This window comes from Lytechinus variegatus, chromosome 6 (assembly GCF_018143015.1).
Source record: "Lytechinus variegatus isolate NC3 chromosome 6, Lvar_3.0, whole genome shotgun sequence".
Classification (NCBI taxonomy): Eukaryota; Metazoa; Echinodermata; class Echinoidea; order Temnopleuroida; family Toxopneustidae; genus Lytechinus; species Lytechinus variegatus.
The window spans coordinates 5,865,924-5,888,843 of NC_054745.1; the positions used below are offsets into that span (position 1 = coordinate 5,865,924).

The 22,920-nt window shown below is 36.7% G+C and overlaps 1 protein-coding gene across 1 annotated transcript; it reads left to right on the forward strand.

Moving 5' to 3' along the window:
• Window positions 1-253: 253 nt before the first annotated feature.
• Window positions 254-22,493, forward strand: LOC121416755 (sodium-coupled monocarboxylate transporter 1-like). Its single transcript, XM_041610211.1, has 15 exons — window positions 254-613; window positions 1,102-1,167; window positions 3,384-3,435; window positions 3,831-3,898; window positions 6,091-6,245; window positions 7,099-7,230; window positions 8,021-8,150; window positions 8,422-8,510; window positions 9,555-9,667; window positions 12,405-12,486; window positions 16,715-16,790; window positions 17,428-17,639; window positions 19,496-19,596; window positions 21,018-21,145; window positions 21,610-22,493. Exons 1-15 carry the CDS (start codon window positions 254-256, stop codon window positions 21,757-21,759), a joined length of 1,914 nt encoding a protein of 637 aa, XP_041466145.1. The 3' UTR covers window positions 21,760-22,493.
• The last annotated feature ends 427 nt before the right edge of the window (window positions 22,494-22,920 follow it).

Here is a 22,920-nt window from a genome sequence, read left to right on the forward strand (position 1 = left end):
TAACCGAACCTTCGGAATTACGAAGCTTCGGAATTACGAATGTATGCGACCATTATAACCCTTGATTAATATTCATACTTTAATTTCATGCCTATGGCATGATATTTTGGGCATGAAAGCCAGCAATTTTTAGCATATTTGGTTAAACTTTGAACCATATTTCCCCTTTTCTCTCAGTCATCCAAAAGGAGGGTAAAACACTGAAAATTTATTAATTAATATTTACAACTGCCTCATCCACAGAGTCATCATAATGGACCAACAAGGACTCGATTCAGGCCCCCACTATTTCAGCGTGTGGGACTACGTCGTCTTCGGAGCGATGCTTTTCGTGTCCGCGTCCATCGGTGTGTACTCTGCTTGCTCCGGCGGGAAGCAAAAGACGGCCGACGAATTCCTAGTGGGTAATAGAAAAATGGGTATTTTCCCTGTTGCGATGTCCCTGGCGGTGAGCTATATATCTGCAATAGCTGTAATATCAATGCCTGGTGAGATCTACGTATATGGGACTATGTTTTCCTGGATGATGGTGACAGGTGCCCTAGGAGATGTCTTGTTTTGTCGCCTTTTCCTACCCATTTTCCTTAGAATAAACGTCATTAGTATTTATGAGGTGAGCAACTATCGACACGATCGAGAAATTGTTATCTTTCTTATTGTGTTGAAATTGAGAGGAAGGGAGGAGAAGATTGAAAGAAGAAGATGAAGGAGGAGGAGGGGTAGGAGAAGACGAAGAAGAAGAAAAGAAGAAGATGAAAAAGGAGGAGGAGAAGAAGAAGACGATGAAGAAGAAAAAGAAAGTAAAGACCCCCCAAAAAAAATAATAAATAAATAAAAAATAAAAAATAAAACCGATACAAAGACGAAAATGAGAGAAAAATACCTTATCGTCAGTCCCTATTCATAGAGCGCTAACAATAAACACACTGGTATATTCAAAGACTTTTTTGTAAATGGTTTTAATTTAGGTTCTTCTCATTTTAAATTGTCTTAATTGACAAGTCAAATGCAGTGTTATGGTTGTATATTCATTCTATATTTCCCTCAGTAAATAAAGGTAGCAAAATAATCATTTCATGTTAATATCTTTCTTTCTCACAGTTTTTTGAAATGCGTTTCAACAAAGCTTTACGACTGATAACAAACATAGCTTTTTCATCTTTTACGGTATGTGTTCACTTCATAAAAGTTTAGTTAAACTTAATTGGCAGTAGAGGACCACAGACGTATGGTGGCCCTGAAGGGACATCTCATATTGACCAAATCGCGAATATTCACGACGAAATTCACGACGTCGCCAATTTCGTCGTCAATTTGAATATTCACGACGGAATTCACGACGTCGCCAACTTCGTCGCCAATTTGAATATTGACGACGAAATTCACGACGAAATTCGCGACATCGTGAATTTCGTCGCCAATTTCGTCGCGAATTATTCACGATGAAATTCACGACGTCGTGAATTTCTTTGCTTGCCTGGGCGGTATGCGGGTTGAAACCAATTCGCCTGCTGCTAATTCGTCCACTCACAACAGGGTCTACATTCATTTCGTATAATGCAAGTCTGTCCATTAACTTTTCGCCTAACAACCATGGTCCAATAACCATTTGGTCCAGTCATCACTTCGTCTTATCACCAGTTCGTCTTTGACCATTTCGTCTCATAAATAGTTGGTCTAATATCAAATTTATTTTCCTTAATTTCGCCCAATCGGATAGCAGTGGACATCGTTCTGTTTCAACCTGCATACCGCCCAGGCAAGCAAAAGAAATTCACGACGTCGTGAATTTCGTCGTGAATAATTCGCGACGAAATTTGGACGAAATTGGCGACGGAATTCACGATGTCTTAAATTTCGTCACCAATTTCTTCGTGAATATTCAAATTGACGACGAAATCCAGGACGAAATTGGCGACGTCGTGAATATTCGCGATTTGGTCTATATGCGATGTCCCTTCAGGGCCACCATAAAATACATGTTTATTGTCATTGAGTATACAGCCGACCGCCCTGCACAGGTTCTTTTCGGATTCGATTCTGTAAACCATAAACAGTTACCAATACATACAATGCACATTATGATCTGAGATTGAACTGCTTCACAGGTTACCAGTATGTAAAATAAGAATGAAATTATGAACGTTTTTTTAAAGGATGATGAAATAGGCCAAACTTGCATGTTTGGTTGCCAACATGCATTGCGAGCTTTCTGCGGGTGTATTTTAGTATGTGGCATCGTGATTGTCTTTTACTAACAAGCTATATATTTCGTGATTAACCGGCGTGCAAAATATCAAAGAGATGACCCTTTATCCTGTACAATAGACGGCGCGTTTTTATAAAGGTAATCAAACGTGGTAGCGCGTCGTGACGCTAGTAAACGTTTCAAGCCCAATTATTGGATTTTAGAAAATTATAAGACTTTTTTCCATGTCTGACGCACGCTTAGGAGATAAGATAACGTACGATTTATTTCTATATTGACCAGCTCTAGGGGTATGAGAGTACACATGATATTTACAATCAATATTTACATTGATTTAGGCTACAATGAATATTTACAACATCATCGAACATGCAAAGCATATAGAACCAATGATTATGGGTCAATAATTGGGATAGCAATAATTCCATTAATACAAGGTTCATGCCTATTTTTTTATTATCATTTTTCTTTGTTCGCCTCTTGCTTGGGTTTGTTGACAAAGTGTAACATATTTATGTTTTACACATTTATTGTTTTCGGAATGTAAGTGAACGCGAGGACATCGTTACTGGGTTCAAGGGTGTAGGCTTGTTTGAGCATTGAGAGGTGCACATCATGCCGAGGTGTATCTCAAGTAGTATGGTGGGGATACACATCTTAGGGGGAGGGTGAAACTACAGTTTGGAAAAAATCAGCTGTTGAAAGCAAAAAAAAAAATTGGTACAAATTTCGTTGTGTTTGCTAGTGTCGGAACTCCTCTGCCAGAGCGGGAGGTGGCACGTACCCCCAGCCTACGCCATTGGAGCTAGCCGCCATCGGGATCTCTGGCGATCAGTTTGCGCTCAACAAATTGCCACTATTATCATCACCATTGATATTATTGTCATTATCATTATTTTCATTATTATCATTATAATCATTATCATTTATACTGTTATTATAGTTAGACCATTATTATCATTATTTTGGCTATTATTATTATTATTATTATTATTATCATTAGTATTAGTAGTAGTAATAGAAGTAGTAATAGTAGTAGTAGTAGTAGAAGAAGAAGAAGAACAGTTATTCTTTTTCCATTTCCCTCTGTATATTTCATTTTGTTCGTAAGATCGTCAATGTGTAATCATACGCTCATTTTGATTTTCGCCTTACCATACTTGTCACCGTACAGCTGTTCTATTTGGGATCTGTGGTCTACACACCTGCGATAGTGTTGAATGCAGGTATGTCATCTTCAATTTCTTTGTGTGCTAGTGTTTTAAACTGCACACCTCTCAATTTAAAGCAAATTCCAACTGACTGCCTTGTACATGTGACTACTTAAAATAAACAATAACCAACTACTGAAAACTTGCCAAGTGCGTTACCCATAATGCATTTTCGTTTGTAGTGTAATCGTGTGATTGAGACCCACATTAATAATGGAATTATTTGGATGGCGCAATGTATATGTTGCCGAACATCTAGCTAAATAAATAATTACCCCCTCAAAATATTTTAGTTTCAATGTAAGGGGGGAAAGAATAGCAAGCAAACAATTATTACCCCCTCAAAAAAATGCAACGTGTTACATCAATTAATATCCCTTTTATTTTGTTTTTTCATTTGGTTGCCATAGTTACTGGGTTTGATCTGTGGACATGTATTCTGTTGACTGGAGTAGTGTGTATATTTTATACATCAGTGGTAAGCATCCAGGAGTATTTTACAAATAAGAGTAATTTGCGTGGTGCAAATATATAACAGTCAGACTGCAGGTCCCAAGAAAGTGGCTTCTTTAATCCAAGTGATATTCATGACTTGAGTTGTTTTGCATATTTAATGAGCTTGATGCGGACCAAAACACCTCTTTTTATTCGGTCATTGCTGCTCTAATTGTGCAATTTCATGTTCGAATTTCGAATTTCATGAATTTGCCACCATTGTAAAGAAAAAGAATAATTCTTTCAGGTCATGTGTTAGGATTTATTCAAAGATTTTGTAATATAGGTTAAAATTTTGATCTAAAATATGCTACAAAATAAAAATTTTCACCTGACAAAAGCTGCTATTTTCACACTTTATGTTTGAGCTCAAATGATTTTCATATCATGATAAAGCTGAATATGTATGCTATAAAATTATATAGGTTTCAAAATAAGATTTGGTTTAATCGGGTCAAGATCACACTTTTCATTTGCCAAGTTCATAAAGCAGTTTGAAAACAAGAATACTGCACTCTGATTGGTCAAAGAGACCACCCAGTGGCAAATTCCAACTGTTCCAGTGCCTGGGTTCGTGGGAAGGTCACACTTCCCATGTGGTAATCTCCTCAAATACCGCGCGCCTGTTGTTCTGTGAACCTTATCCAGCCAATCAGGACTCTGGATTTCATGCAAGTACAAAATTTCAGAAATCTCGTCTTGTACCTTGGTGGGAAAAGTGTGATCTTGACCCGATTAAAAGGTGCCGCATATCAAGTGTGGCATTGTGAGAAAGTACAGAAGCTCAGCTTTATGGTGATATAGATATCATTGAAGCTCAAAATAAAAAGTTTTGCGCAATTTGCAAAAGAAAACGGAGGAAGAAAATTCAGTTTTGAGGCACACTTTCAGGCCAGAAATGTACTTATTTAACAAAATATTGTATACAAAAGAAATGACCAATATGAAAGAGTAACTTTTACTCTATCTGATGGTGCAATAATATTTCCTTTAACTTGAAGTTAAAACAGGTAAATTCTTAGAGAAAAAAATCTCACGAATCACGAGATTTTGCAAGGAGGAGGATTCAGTCACGAGATGATTTGGATGAATCTGGCCTTTTTGCTCATTAGCATAGGGACCTGCGGTCTGACTGATATATATATATATATTAACTATAATTTTCATTCGTCGTGAGGACGAATTAGGTGATCTGTCTCTAATTTGCATGCTCACGGATACAATCACCATGTATATTGAGATCAATATGATCATCATGATGAAAACTAAACTTTTCTCATGAAAAGAATGTGTTGAATGCTCTTGAAAAAGAGGGGAAATGAGAAAGCTGTGTGAGAAAGTAAAAATGTCAAACACATGGTACATCTTATATTAAAAGGGATTTTAATATCTTTTATTATTATTACCCCGGGATTAGCTCTAGCATGCATTAAAGGAATCAATCCTGGCGGATACCAATTCAGCTCAATTGGGTTGAGTGCAGTATAGTGTAGATTTTTTTTTACTGAAGGAAAACACGCCGTGGTTGGGATTCGTATTACACAGATCGGTATTACGCTTTTAAGAATGATTCCCAATCATATATATGAATAGATATATATAAATATATATATATTTACACACACACACGCACACACACACACACACACATATATATATATATATATACATATACATATATATATGATTGGGAATCATTCATCATGTGTGAAATTATACGTGCACAACAGCATTTGGCAATTCTTTTATTCAAATAAGTTGTGAAAGGAATGGATGAAGATAACAATTGCGGCTTGTCATTGTTCATTACCTACCCACACCCGACAAAGGAAATTATAATTGATATAGTGTCGAAAATCTGTTTATCCTACGGTCAGTCGGATCGGGGTCGTCCTTGCCACTAACCCGTCTCTGCGGTCTGGTGGTTAAGGCACCGGCGTTCAAAGCTGGTGGCCTGGGATCGATTCCCGGCAGAAGCATTTTTTCGGCGTTTCCATTTTTGTTTTCCAAAAAAGGGCAGATAGCTCTGGAGAACCTTGATTTAAGCTACGCCAACCATTGTTCTCTTCATCCATTTCTTTCACACAATATCTAAATAAAAGAGTTGCCAAAGCTGTAGTACGTGACTAACATCACACTTTTATATATATAAATATACATCTTGTATATGTACAGGGTGGTTTGAAGGCAGTTGTGTGGACAGACACCGTCCAAGGAATCATCATGATCGTTGGTGTCGTCGCCCTGATCATCAAAGGCACCATGGTGGTCGGCGGTCTCGACAAAGTTTGGCAAATTGCTGAACAGGGCGATCGGATCCAGTTTCTCGAGTAAAGATTTTTTTTGCCAAATTTACCAACTCCCCATTTGAGATGATTAACATACTATAAATTTGTGTTATTAAATGATTAACTTATTTAATCATTTGCATTCATTTATCTATCTAAGTACATGTTCATCAATTAATTGCGTTCATTTATTAATTGATATAATCAAGCAATCACCTTTTTAACTTTTAAATTCGATTTCAAAGTTTTGCAATAGGTTTATCTAATCACATATTTTCTCCTGAATTTGACATGATTATTTGTTGTCATTAAAAATATTATTTTGATAATTATTATCATCAATATTACTATTATCATCATTATCATAATAGCTATCATTATCATTGTCAACCATTATTTTTGGTTTATCCATTATTGAATGAATTTCTTTATTAATCATTTATGTATAGTGCTCAGTAACAAATATCTATGATGTATTTGATTAACCATCTATTCAAATAAATAAATTGCGTAAATACGAACTGCCATTGTCATTCTTATTTTTAGCATAATATATGCACCTGGTCGTATTCTTATATCAGTTTTGATTTTTGAATTTTGATGTAACTTTTTAACCTTTTTGGAATCTGATGTAAAACAGTATTTTTATACAAATCTTGTGTTTTTCCTGAATAAATATATTTCAATAAAATAAATAAATTAAAAAAATATATACAAACATAACCTGTTACTTTATTGTTGCAGTGGGATGGGTTTAATTTAAATGTCCAATTGCAACCGTCTCCTTTCTTCCCCAGAACCAGAGATTGTAACGACAATTTCTCAGCCAACATTGTGCTAAAAAAAGAGATGTACTGTAGGCTGCTGTGTAAATTTTCGTTTAACTGTTATTTAGGGGGAACCCAGATCCGAGGATCCTATATACACTGTGGACTATGTTAATAGGAAGTACTATTAACGGGGCAAGACCAAACCAAGTAGAGGTTCAACGCCTTATTGCCTGTGGAACCAAGACCAGGGCCATACAGTAAGTAACTTCCAAGCATTGAGCAGGTGAAACAAGGCGTATGGGCAACAATTTACACGCTGCATCGGCTTTTTCATTGCGCGTAAACGCGATTAACTTGCATCGGCTCTCGATGCAGAATCGGCAATTTTGCACCACCAAAGTATTAGGTTCAGAACCGCGTGCCGATGCAGAATCTGCTTTTTTTTCTACGTGTAAACAGAAAGCCGATTCTGCATCGGCAATTCAAGCGCATTTCATTTACTGTACCATTATGACGTACTTGTGAGCGCATGGATTCAGCGTTGTCTTTATTATGGCAACGTGCAGCGTGTAAACGCGGTGCAAGATAAACCCATAAGCCGATTCTGCATCGACTCGCGGTTCTGAACCAAAAGCCGATTACATGTAAACAGGGTAAGTGTGAGGTAGTAGTATTTCCATCATTTTTTTTACTGCCAACTCTCTGCATAGAAATGTTTTAAATCTTCACTAAAAAGATGAATGAATAAATATAAAGATAGATAAATAAAAGAAATCAATGAAAAAATATGATATTAGAAGACAGAAACAGGCAATAAATAAAAATCATAGTAAAAAATAAATCACTGCTTAATGTATTATTGTATTGGTTACTAAAATATTTGGCTTTATGATTATATTAAAATCGTTTGCAACATAGATGCCGAATAGATAAAAAATGTTGAAATTTTGTTCATGTGTAAGCCCCCCAGAATGAATAGTTCACCTGAAAACAACATTTTTTTTATCTTGTTTCGAAAAAAAAATCATTTTCTTTTCATGTCTGTAGGGCCTTGTTCCTCGCGGTCCTCTTCAAGGGGATAATATTTGCTTTGTGCATATTCTCTGGATTGGTAATGTACGCCTACTACGTAAACTGTGACCCATGGAAATCGAAGGTCGTCTCGTCACGTGACCAGGTATATTATTCATAACATAAACTATCGGGTAGATAGGTTCTTTTTGGTGAAAATGCTGTAAGATCTCTTTAACAATTACGGAAATCGATACACTTGTTTACATCTTTATCCGTAGGTCTAAGTTCAGTTCCTATCATTTAGAGCTTATCTGCATGTGATTTAATCGCCACCTCTTATATTGAAATTTCATTTTCCCCATAAACTTCTTTCCAGAATCGAATTTCGTTTTTCCCCTTCGTTATTTATTTATTTATTATTATTATTTTTATAGATAATGCCTCTCTTTGTGATGGAGTTGTTTGCCAAGTTACCCGGAATGCCTGGTGTATTTTTATCATCAGTTGTCAGTGCTTCTCTGAGGTAGGTTATAACCACATGCTAACTGATATACAATTCGATTCTAAGTTCTCTTTATTTCATAAAAATGCACAAGTATATAAGAGGACAAGAATATATATATATTCTGCAATTTAATTCAATGTAAAAAAGGGAAAAGAAAGCATGTTAAAGAAGAAAAAAAAAGAAAATAAATAGAAAGAAAAGAAAAAAATGCAAGAAAAAAGACAAATTGATTAAAAGTGGAAGTTAATCTTGATGATATGTTGGTTTAGGGAAAATAAAAATCTTAAACAAGATCAAAGTGCGAAGGAAGGTTTAATGAAAATCTATCTGAGAATAAATAGAATAATGATTTATGTATGTGTATAAATATATAAATATATATATATATATATATATATATATATATATATATATATATATACACATATATATATACACACACACACACTCTCCCACACTTTAAAAAAAAAGTGCGCACCTAGTTACCAACAATGAATATAGCATTTCCATTTATTTGAAAGCAGAATAAAAGAGCATTGTAGATTAAATGCCTTGCTCACGGGCATAGGTGCCGCGGCCGGGGATCGAACTCCGGACACACACAAACCCACACACACACGCACCCACACACACACACACACATATCATATATATATATAATAAATATTTAGAGTATATTTAACCTACAGTATGCTCGTCCGTGAAATTAAAAAAATGAAATTAATAGCCCCGGTATTCTTTGAAGGTTATTCATAATATCATGTCCTGTAACCCTCGGGCAATAAGTGATTTAGGGTTAGGGAAGAAATCCCTCTGACAACCATGTCGTTGCACGAAAAAAGGCACTATGTTGGAGAAAAAAAATTGTGCCAGTTGAAACATGTTGCTGTGTATACAAAATTACAAAATGGAACTGTTCAAAAATTGAATAGTCTAGTTTCAGATTGTTTTTGTTTTACTCTCGTAATCCGTAGAACGATAATACCAAAAACAGACAAAAATATTGAAGAAACCAAAACGTAGATAAATTATTTAACATTTAAATGTCATCCATTTCTGCAGCACGCTATCGTCGGGAGTAAATGCACTGGCAGCTATCACGGCAGAAGATGGCGTGAAAGCAATATGGCCGAATATTAGTGAGGGAAACTACGCCAGAGTCGCCAAGATATTAGGTAGAGTACAACGATTGTGATTTTTCATAATGAACTTCTCCAAAAGAGGATGTATATATATATATAAATATGTATATATATATATATATATATATATATATACATACATATATATATATATATATATATATATATATATATATATATATATATATATATATATATATATATATATGTATATATATCTTCTAATATTCATTATTTCCCGCGCTGCAAATTGACGTTCATATGTATTTTCATCAGTTAAAGATAAATGCAACTTGTGGTAACGATCTTAAAATGACTTCGAACAGAATCAACAAAATAACCACTCAAGTGTTTCATTGTAAGAATAATGAAAAAAATATGCCGAATGGCTCAAGTGAAGAAAAAAAAAGTGTAATTGCTGAAAAAAAACGCAAAGAATTCCATAAATGTCGGTGGTCGGGTATTTTCTAAGCTGCCCACCAATACAGAGTCACTGTCCCAAAATCGAATACTTCATATATTCCAAGCATGGACCTACTATTAGGTCCATGTTCCAAGGACGGCGAGGCTGTGGAATTCTCCCCTCCAATGTATTCCCTTTAGCTCCCAACATGGAAATAGTTAAGAATAGTATAGGGTTAATTCATATTTAATTAGCTGGATGTAAAATCTTGTACTTTTCATTTAAGTATGGTTTTTACGTGGCAGTCATGTGCCACTTTTTATCATCTTATGATGGCAACATCAGGCCCAAAAAAACAATCGAATATAAAAACAATATTAATAATACACTGTCCCACATATGCATTTTCGTGTTAGTGATTATCAGAATTACCAGTGTTAAGCTAAGATTTCATAATTTCACAAAGCTGATTCTATTTCAATGTACCAAATCTAAACCTATAACAATGTAGTGGTAATTAGTAATGAAGGTTTTTTTAACGGATTTGTTTAAAACCGGATTCTACGAACAGATGTAGACTGATATTCACTGTTTTTTGTGTTTAAAAGAAACTGGACATGTAAAGGTGAGCTTCGCTTACTTTTAAACAACTTATTACCCGTTAGAAATAATCGTTTAAAATAAAGTATTGCTGACAAAACACATTTGTAGCACTTTTCTTACGTTCGGAGCAGTGGCATATCTAGGGAAGGGCAAGGGAAGCACGTGCCCGGGCGTCAATTTCATGGGGGCTCAAAAAAGGGAAAGGGGGCGCAAATAAAGAAAAGAAAACGAGGAATGAACAGAAAAAAAAATTGTTTTTGCATAAAGAATAGGCAAACTTAAGGGAAAAAGGGGCAGAAAAGGAATACCACTGGTAATGCAGTTTCCAACTCAATTAGAAATTAAAATTGCATGTTTTTTAAATGAATATCGTGCCATTTTTTATTAGTGATATATATTACACTTATTCTTTTCAAGAATCAAATAGTCCTTAGAATATTTATTTGTCAAACGCATATTATAACTGTTCATGTCTGCGGGTTAGCATTTTAATAATTTACCCTTCGTTCTTACAAACACTTCTGAAATACACATTTAATTTTCTGGTTTAATTTTCCTTAAATCATCATCACTGATTTGATAAGGGAGATACAAACCCTCTTCATTAGTATTATTTTTCTTTCTACAAACAATCGTCCCCTTTAAGGAGAGGATATGCATTAAAAAAATTGGCTCGCGCTTCTCACTCGCATTACGCTGTTGAGATACGTATAGGAAGTTTATGTATTCATCGGAAGACCTCATTTTTCCCCCTTCCAGGTGAGAATATTGAAAAAAATCAGTTCATCGATTGTGCCTGCATTAATAGCTTAGTTAGATCCTCATCATGGGATTAATTTTCAATAAAATGTCCCGATTTCTGATCTAAATTCCAATAATTTTCCGCTCGTGCTTCGTGTTCGGCTGTTATCATTGTTTGTTTAGGAATTTCAGTCTTAAGATCTTAATGTTGAAAAAAAGAGGCTCGCGCTTCGCCTTTAATTGTATTAAGTCACTTTATCTAATGAGATCCCTACCACAATTTATGCATGATTTTCTAAACAGGCTTTTTTTAAGGTTTCCTTTTCAGGTCCGACGATAAAAAAATGTCAGCTCGCGCTTCGCGCTCGCATTCATTGATAAGTTAGATATGAATCGTGTTAAGATTACAAAAAAAAAACAACAAAGAATAATGAAAAAAAAAATCGCACTCGCAATGATATTATGTATAATAAATTTGAAAGGGGTGCGACTTTAACCATTGTCCCCGGCGCTGATTGACCAAGAATAGCTTCTGGTTAGGAGTGTTGTGATGTACTCTTTTAGCGTCAAAACTCATGTGATTTTTTTTCTTATATTAATCAATACCGATAAAAACACGGATATAACAAAGAAAATCGCCTTTTGGTGTATGTATAAAATGTTGCCTAATAGAAATAGATATAGTATGGACAGGAGAGGTTCAAGTTTAAAATATCTTTTTGCAAGAGAAGTGGAAAATGGTATGATTACAACCAAAGAAAATGTTAAATATATTGTGATGTTCAGTTGACTACAGTTATGACATGTGTGATGAATTATGAATAAGTCCCTCGCTTAGAGGGGGAAAATATGGTGGCATTTAACTTTGATTTTCAAGACATTCTCATTAAATAAGTGTTTCCTGTGAATACTGTCTTTTACCTTTAATTACAAGAAAATTTTGCACGGCCAGATACAATTGTTTGTATGTGTTATTAGTTACAAAGTTTCAGAATACATAACTTTTTATCTCTTTTATTACAGCTCTTGTGTACGGCATATTGGCAATTGGCTCTTCTTTTTGTATTAGTTTCATGCAGTCCGGAATCTTACAGGTATGCAGACAGTAACTAATTGCCTTACAACGTTTATTTACATTTTCTACGTCATGGTGTGCTATCCGGTTCCGCGTCATCTAATTCGATATACCGAATCGTGCGAGGGCGTTAGTCAATGCTAATTTACATTCATCTGGTTAACCTTAGGTGGCGATTCTTATTTTGCTTGTAGAATTGAACCATTTTGAAAGGTCATATTACCCAATACTTCGTTAAAGGGTAGGGGGGGGGGGCTACGAATGTACACAAAATGCAATAGCGCACCGTGACGTGATAAAGTAAATAAACGTTGCAAGCCGTAAACAACAGGCCACACCTTTGAATTTATGACGTAATCTGTAAATGCAAAAGAGCTTATCTAATTTATAATCACGCTCCTCTCTGAAAGAAGTGAGATTTTCCTCTCTTTTTTTTTTTTGGGGGGGGGGTATTTTACCCCATTTTGAGTGAAATTGTAGTAAAAGATTTCATAGGGAGTTATAATGCACAAAACAAATGAATGTATCACTTTAAAGTCACCTACAAATGGGTTAGAGAATATCCAAAAATGATATTCATGTATTTTACTTGATTATGGTAATTAGAATTTATTCACACTGATTCATCTGTGAATTACGAATGATAAGAAAGGCTCCCACTTGCTTAATTTGCTTTAGGTAGGCCGCCTATCCTTATTTGTATATTTTCAATTGATTTACTTATTATGATGCCACTTCTGTAACCTTATTTTTTATAAACAAATTGATAATTCATGCATATTCGTGTATACTACACAGTTTATATGGGGAGTAGAAATTATACGGTCGTCGCAGAATTTCCACGTCCAGTTCAGTCACGAATGTTATATCTTGGTCACATTTGTTCTACGGCGGCCGTACGGCGAGTCGAAAACAGCCGTTTTAACATATTTTGTCCAACTATACAGGTGGTTTGAATTAAAATTAATAAAACGGCTGTTTTCGACTCGCCGTACGGCCGCTGTAGAGCAAATGTGACCAAGGTATTAGGGTCGCTGCATGGAGTATTTTTAAGTTTATTGAGACAGAAATTCTTCGGCTGCCGTATGTCCTTGAAATGTTGACGCACTCCCGCACAGTCTGTGGGCCAGGAGAGAGCAAAAGTGCACCAAAACTGGTTTTTGGTCATGAAACAAATTTTGATTTTTTTTCATGTTCTAACCAAAGATAAGAACCTGTTAAATGTCTCCATACAATATTTCTCCATGAAATTGATCATTAGTTGCCCATTTTATTCAATATTACCGGAAAAATGACCCTTTACGGCTACCGCATGTGTAAATGACACGTTTTTAGATATTTCACTATTTTAACAAAACGGATTGCTTAATTTATTTTTTATTGACGTTACTTTTTGATGAATCATTGTTTTAAGTGATCGGAAATTTTCAAGATAAAATGATTATCTCTTCAAAGGTAAATTTGGACGAAACCATTTGACAATGGGGGGGGGGGGGGTTCTAGCAATTCTTTTTATGATCATTTCTTTTACAAATTGCTGTAGATTGCTGCGCTGTAAATATCATGACGGTCTTTGTTATAGTTCAGGCTTTACATTGATATCAAATTTGGCTGCATATACCTGCATTTTCTGGAGATATAACAAGTTTTCCAACCACATGTTCGCCGTATTTATCACAAAAATCGTTCCAAGTTAGTGTCCCATTATGCGCGTGCCGAACGTTGCGGGTGACATTAACCAAACTCCGCGTCGCGTGCTGGGAGAGAAAGAGAGAGAGAGAGTGGGAGGGGGTGTCCGTTCAAGTGTCTGGCTCTTGTGACTGGTATCTGACTAAAATATTTTCGTTAAAGGGGAATCCAGCATTGGCCATAAAATGTTATGTTGGGAAGGAGAAAAATAAATTAAACAGAATGGTGAAAGTTTGAAAGAAATCGGACAAGCAATGAGAAAGTTATAGTTGCTTTAAAATTGAGATCACTAATACTAAGTAGATTTGAAATTGGCAACTGTGTAAGTAAATTATGACAAGGGGCAAGGACAACTTTCCCATAGGCCATGTACTTTATTATCAGGGATTTGTGGCTTTCTCCTAAGTACCCAATCCCCTGGGGCAGTAATCTAATTATAACCCAGGTAGTATATTGTAGTATGTCCTCATGAAAGAAAAATATAATTTGAAATAAAACTTTTGGGAAAAATGACATTTTAGCCATAATATGTATTGGAGTACATGGAAGAATAGTCCTTGCCTTACATCACTATGACATCCCATATGCGGCCAATTTGAAGTCTCCATGGGTATAGTGATTACCAATATTTACAACTTTTAAAAATTCATAACTTTCTTGTTGTTTGTCCAATATTGTTCAAACTTTCACTTATCAACTTGTCTGATTTTTCTTTTCCTTATAAAAACAAGTTTTTATTTGGGTTGGATTCCCCTTTAAACATACGTAAAGACAAGCTTTCATTCCCACTTCAACTAACTATATAATGATACATGTAGCACAACTTCATTTTGATTTCAAACTGTTCCATCCCGTGTTCCATATCTGATATGCTGTCATCATGAGAAGATTAATTCTAAAGGTAAGATTCCCGGGTAAGATTATGAATTTGTTTGGATGTTCATAAACCAAGTAGGGGCTATTGTATATCGACACAAGGCTAGGGATGTGATAGGTCTCATGCAGTTTTCTGCCAAAATATGAAAATGTGCATGGACAGAGATGGGATATACGTGGGCTCTATATATGTATAAGTTGCATTATCCTTTTTATCCCCCCAAAAAGGTTTGTAACTTCACATATACGTATGAATTCGTTTATCCCTTGGCTCATTCTAAATTTGCTATAAATTATTGTTAGTATCGATCAAGAAGGAAGTGTATATTATCATTTTTAGGATTGTTTGGTTTGTGACTCTCATTGACTTTATATGTATTCCACAGACTAATGGTAACAGGTGACATTGTGATTAGTAGCAAGTTTTTAAGAATACCACAATCACAGCCTCTTCCCCCTGATGATCAAAGTATGCCAAAAGATCCTCTCACCAAAGACATAGTTGGTGAGATAGCAGAGAGAGATTTTGTACACGCCGTTCTTGGTGTAATAATTAAGGCCTTGTAGGGCCTTGTACTTATTAACCTTCCGATGACCCGGCCTCTATTAAGTATTATTTACCATTGGAATAATTATTTTAAAGATTTCATTGTCCACTTCTGGTATCAATCCATTTTAATTTATGTAGGTGTGGTTAATCATTGTACCCAGGGAATAAAAATACTCATTTGATTTTTTTTTTACAATTTCACTTTGAATTTTACAATTCCGGATTCGTGGTAGGGTGCCCTCTTCAAGCGATACTCTAGTCACCAATATTGAGTTGTTTGTACCCCGAGCACAGACTATTTTTCTTTGTTTGCCTGTTTGTGTGTTTGCTGTTTGCTAATATGCTTAATTATTGCTGAAATTTCTCTAAAACTAGTTTCTAAAAATTTGAAACTTATTGTAGAATTAGAAACATGTAATTTCTTCTCAAATGTTAACACCCAATCAGACAACAGTATTTTAACGACGTCATCAATATTTGAAAATACTTTCATTGAATTCTACGGGTAAAATCACCCCTATCTACCAAATTTAATCGTACAAATGTGTAAATAATGGGTTTTGGCGCACTTTAGGTTCATTCTGGCCCACTGTGGGCCGCTGCAGAGTAACCCTGCCGCGACCGTAATTTTTTTAACAAATACTTCGCCAGATGCAAGTAGGAATAGCAAGGCACCCTCACGGCGGCGGCAGGAGGGTATGTACAGTGAGTATACAATGAGTGGCTTGTCACACTCATGCTATTTTACAGTAGAAATGAAATTTCCGAAACCTTTCAAAGTGTCGCACCATGCTTGCAAAGCAGAAAAAGGGAAAAAGAGGGAAGGGAACATCATTCGAGTCCAGGGCAGCCGCATGGCCACTGTACGCTCAACGTACGGCCGCCGTAATCCGTTCTACGTAATGGATGCGGCTGGTCTAATTACTACGGCAAGCATAAAAATATTTGTTTTTTAAATGTTATAAATCCGCGTTATAATTTTTCTGCCACCCCTACGGCCTGTAAAAATGAATCAGTCTTACGTTGACACTGCGGCCTCTTCATAAAATCTCGCGAATTTAGGTATTTACATCCGTCGTACGCCCACAGTAAGCATGGAATTTGTTTGTGTGTGTTTTTTTTCTCAACACAGTTTACCATCAGTATTGTCGGGGTGATCTCTGGCGGGTTTCTTGGTATCTTTATCTTAGCTGTATTCGTGCATCGTTGTAATTCAAAGGTTCGTATAAGCTACATTTTTGTTGCAATAAATTGTTATCTTGAGATTCTCCTTCTTTGTTTTAGCCAATATAATGTGATATAGAATCATAGCGACAACTTTTTTAGGATGCACTGTGAGGGGTACTTTTGGTGCGAGATTTTGTCGTCGGTTCCAGAGTTAGTAACTCCTTAACATTTCAATCACCTCTGATCCATGCGATTGTGAAAGAGCTACAGTTGAAGAAACGATGAGAATCGATCTGAGCTTGCTAGTTGTATACTAGGGTAGCGCTGAAAACAACTGACTGTACATAAAAAATCAAAGTTGTCAGCGATGATTAAACGGTCATCGCTGACAATTTTTGTGAAATTCGTAGTTTTGATTGGCTCAGAAGCTATGCCTCTGACTGTCGCTGTGGTCGGAGTAAGACGACTTGTCATTGCTGACAACTTTCATGACCCCCCTCCCCCATGTCAGCAGGCTCTGTTGATATTAGGTCGTGGGCACGTCAAGTAACATTTTATTTTGAACGAAAGAGTAAATTTGTTGTTTAGCCTTATTTGATCGAATTTTGGGGCCATGTGTTTGTGTTTTCTTTAACCGATCCATCCTCCACTGATGACCAAGAACCCTTACTTATTTTTCGTGTTTCTAGGGGGCTGTTGCTGGGTTCGTAGCCAGTTTCATTGTCATGGTTTGGATCAAGGTAGGATCAATCATATACCCCTCATCAAGGGGCCAACTGCCTTTATCGGTTGAAGGTTGTCCAGTACCCAATGGCACATACACGACCTACACCAGCCCAACCACAGAATGGACTACGGCAACACTCCCAGGCTCAACCCAGGAACCAATTTCGGAGGAATTGTAAGTACGTCGGGTTTTAGACAGCTGGCAGCCGTCTGTTTCGAGGAGTTTTTAAACATTTTTTTAATGTTTTAATTTCTCCTCGTCCACAGACGGCTCGATAGCGTATCCCCGCCATTAGGGGAGGTACAACGCAAAATCCCCCCGGCGGGGCTCATCGATTTATTTCTTAATTTCAAAACGATATATAAAAAGAAACTTACCAAAATGCAGCTTGTTATTTCCTCTTGGCATTAAAGTGGTAAAACATCAATTCGAAAGGAACAAAAACAGTGACTTTCCTCGGCTGTCGTGTAGCTCCCAATTCACTCGTTCCTCCGAAGTCGATAATGTACACAAACATATGAGGTGGGATGAACTTCCGGGTCAACTGCTTATCGAAACCATTGGCCAATCAGATCATCTCTTTTCCGTCAGGCTGTAGAAAATACAGAAAGATCTTAAATTCTGCAGATGTCAACGGGTCATCAGCAGCACACCAGGGATCACAAGTGTTTCGGCCATTTGAGTGCTGTACACCTCCCCCTGGCTGGCCAGTGCTATGCTGGAATACCCTGGACAGCACCCCCATTGACACCTAAGTAATCTTGTCCAGAAAGCACTACACTGCCTTCTGAATAACCCAAGCCCAGCCCGTCTCGGCTGCCCCACACATTCTCCCACCCACTTCTCCCCTTCCCTACCACTGAACCCCATTGCTCGGATCCACCTCCTTGCAGAGACACCCGCAAACCCCCTGCACCCAACCTCGACTGTATGTACCTCTGCTCCCCATCCATTCTGCTCACACTCCTGCTTCAGACTAGCATACTTATCCATTTTCCTCTCCCTCGCCTCTTCTATCCTCGTCTCCCACGGCACCGTCAACTCAACCGTCAACTCAATATTAATATTCTTTTCCTTTTCAACGTTTCCTCGCGCTTGCCAAGGCATATGTGTGACGTAAAGGTCATGGGGCGGAGTCTAACTTTCGCCGGCCACTTTTTCATGAATAATTCATTACCAAGATGGCTGCCCACTCTCCGAGTCGCAAGTGTCAACTTTAGAGACAATCCTCTGAATGCCAGTTTCAAAGCGGGAATTTAGAGTAAGAAACTGTCGTTACTTAGTCGTTACTTAAACATTATCACCTAAAGGTGCATATGAATGCACTGTTTGTGTAAAATATCACGGTATTGAGGAGAAAAACAAGAAATTAGCCGTGGTCATTGAGCCCCCGTACAGACGACGGTTTAACTTCGGTCTATGTATTTGGTGAGTGAAGCCAACGAAGTTCAGCTGAACAACCAACATAACAGAGACCGAAGCTTTTGGTCTAGTCGGGTTTTAGACTCTTGGTTTTCTTTTTAAGTATTCAAAGGAGTTGTGACTCATGCACTTCATTTTTTAATTCAATTTTCATTAATGTACAGTCAAACCTGTGTAAGTGGCCACCTGCCTATAGTGATCACTAGAACTGATTCCCATGGAGGCAGATTGTGTGTATTAGAACCTGTCTATAGCAGTCACCTTGCTATAAAGGCCTCATTTGTGTTTTCATCTGGTGGTCACTAAAGACAGGTGTCACTGTATGTATTATGAATTAGTAAATTCCGGTATGAGAACTGTCTGTGTATATGTTTACACATATTTAGTGCGGGGGGGGGGGTAAACTACAACCTAGTGGATCCCCCGTTTAACACCTTTTAAGCATGTTGAATGGCGACTTTGGGGATTTAAGTGTGTCTTCTCTCATCCCTCCATGAATGAATTAGCTAAGGCGGAGTACATGTACATGCTTAAGTCTATTGGGTTTCTAATATTCAATAAACAAAAAAAAACATTTCGACAGTCCCTCTCTATCTCTCTCTTTCCAGGCCAGCAATTACCAACTTGTATCATATTTCATTCCTTTACTATGGACTCATCGGAACCATAGTGTGTATCATCACAGCAATGATCGTCAGTTATCTAACAGGTAATAGTAATGGTAATGATAAAATAATACTACTACTAATAAGAAGAAGAATAACGATACTTATAATATGGACAATTTATTAAGCGTAGATACTACAGTGCGTATCAAAAAAAGGTTACACTCAGAAAAAATCATGTAAAATTATTCATTTGTAATGTCCTGAAATTTTTTCCACATTCATTGTAAAATTGGTACAGATTCATTAAGCAAATGACAATATAACTCCGCTTGAGTGAGCACCACTTACTTTTGAAAAGTTAGTGAAAAATGATTTGCGCAGAATTTTGAAATAGCTTGCGAATAAAAGTAGACTTTAATCATGAATAATACGTGGAATTTAGCTAGTAAAATTTATTTGAAGATATATTTTACATTTTTCAATTTGTTTCTTTGCCCAAACCACTTCGAGGAGTGCATTGCGCCCCACCCCACTCCCCCTCACACCGAGGCCAATGTGACGATATTTGCTTTACAATGAGCTGTAATTTACATATTTAAAATGGTTAGGCTTGATTTTTATTTTTGTTAATCATTGTCGAGCTTGGGAAAAGTGTGGAGAAACAAGTATTAAATTAAAAATTAAATGGAAACCCACTTTAAATGATAAAACTTTGTGAAAAAATGCTAGAGATGTCTGGTATAAACGTTCGTTCAGATTCAGTTATGTCCTCAGATCCAGCTGGAACAAAAAGGGTGAAGGTTGTGTTTAATAAGTGTTGAAATTTCAATTTGGGTGGCAAAATTGTTAGCAAATGCTTGAATGTATCTGTTTTATTTCAATTGACTAAAAGTGCAAGGGAAATGTATGAGAAATGTTTCGCAGGGTAAGTTTGACTCGCCCTTTTCCCTTCACACATGGTACAAACGAGCATTTCTGCGCAGATTTCTGTGAGCTTTAAAAAATGGATAGTGCTCACTCAAGTGTAGCATTCTGTCAAAACTTTTACTTTTATTGGATATATGAGACCCAAACCTAAGATTATATGTGACAAATTACTCACACGTTGTATATTTATTAATTCCCAGCGCTTTATCAAAGTGTAAACTTTTTTTGACACGCACTGTTTATCAATATACTCTACTGCACTTTACATTTTGTATCATAATCATTATTAACATGATTACTACGGCTGTAGCAAGGCAGCCATTGAGGTGATCAGATAATCAATGAATTTCTTCCTATCGGGTATTCATTCGCCTCGCCTGGGTTGAGTGCAGCACAATTCGGATAATTTTCTTACCGGAGAACGCACGCCGTGATGGGAATCGAACCCACGACCTACATATTTAAAGACAAGAGTCGTAACCACTAGACCACGACACCCACATGGTAAACCCCTAGCAAATGAATGTCCGATTACTCAAAAGATACATTTTCAGATATTTTTTTCTGAATTCACTTTATTTTGATATGTCGGAAGGTTTCCAAGACCCCGAGTTGATTGATAATCGCCTGAAGAATCACTTGACAGACGCCCTCTTCTGTTGTTTCCCCGGAAGTCTCAAACGGCGCATGCGCTGTGGATTTGACAAGATCAGCTATGGAGAGGTATGATTAATTTCTCAATAGTTTTACATTTACATTATTTTTGCACACGAGTATAACCTCATACTAATATCTCGTGTGGATTTGACGGTAATGGGGGTTAATGTAAGTGGTGGCTGCACACACGCATGTTGTTGTGTGGGTAGGTATCGCCATTAAGATCGGAATCTACTGCACCGCTGACTCTCTTCTTTTGTCTATTGTATTGTTGTCGTGTTGGTTAATTTGGTTTGCTACAGCTGATTCCTGTAAATGTCACGTGACGCGCATTCATGGAATCAGCTCTTAAGGATTAACTAATATGTGTGTGTTGTATAAAGTTACCTTTGGGACAACATCCTGCAATTACATGAATGAAATGGTGACTTTTGTCACTCCCCTTCCTATTAAGTCAAACGATTAAGTCACAGGCTCTTTGCCATTTTTACCACTTAAAAGAAATATGGTATCTCTCTTTCCATACGCAGGATGATAAATTACCAGTCGTTCAGGAAGAAATGACAGAGGTCTACACCAAGAAAGATGAGTTGGATCATATTGATGATCACGACAACGAATCCATTAATCATATTAATGGGCATGCAAGACCAACCACAAATACAATGGATGCCATCTAGAAATGGGAAAACATAGCCCAATGATATGAGTGTAGCATTCATTAAAGAAGTATCGTTACTAACGACCTCACAGTGATTTCACACGACCTGCCTTACCCGGCAATCATTGGGGAGGGGGGGGGTCCCTCAATTTTCAAGGCCGGTGACCCCCCCCCAAAAAAAAGGGACTTTTGGGGAGGTAATTACTCTTAAAAACTTTTTCATACAGTTTGCCACCGGTCCAAAAAGTAGACGTGATGGAAATAGACTCTTAAAATTCGTCAAAGATAACAGTGCAAAAAGGAGTGTTTGCCACTTTTGGGCCGTCAATAGACGCCTTAAATGAACAAGGGGTTTTGTGATTTGCATGTCATGCTGTTAGTTGATTTCAACGCGCGCAGAACTAATTACATGAAGGACATGAACGTCACTGTAGCTTGATGCATGCATTATTCAAGTCAATTTCAATTTATTTCATTTAAAATTGAAAACAATTACAAGGTAAAAGAATATATATACAATAAGAAAAGAATGTGGAGACAGCGTGGAAGAACATTGAAGTCGTATAAAATGCTGCCACAAATGATACAAACAATTAGAACCGAGTAATATACAAGAACAAATGAAAAGAGAGCATATTTCAAATGAGTAACAAGATGATACATATAAAATGAATTAATCAAATTATGTGCGGGAATGACTGATTGAATCCGATGACCTGGAGACCGTTTCATGGAAGTTGCTAGCATTGAAAAGTTGTCTTTCTTCGACAATTGCCATAGCAACAGTCAGAGCCTAAGTCAATCAGAACCAAGGATCTCAATGAAATTGTCAGTGCTTATAAATTGGTCCGTGCTGAAAACTTTCATGAACATCCACCGGGATAATGATATATCTGCAAAGCGCTTTGACACGACGTTCAGATGCATTAAGAGTTATATAAAAGCGGACTAATGTTATCTAATGTTCCTTAGTGCACGTAATTCTCCTCTTGAATGTATATTAAAAAATAAAAACTCATAGTGTAATACAATCCTTGTTCAGTCAGCAAGCATATCACAATGGACATAATGGAGATAGACAGAAATGAATAGATTTCCCCCATAATTCTCTTTACACCAATTGAATATTCTCATTCTGTAGAAACCGATGACGTCCATCTCAAAATGACTCAGCACACTC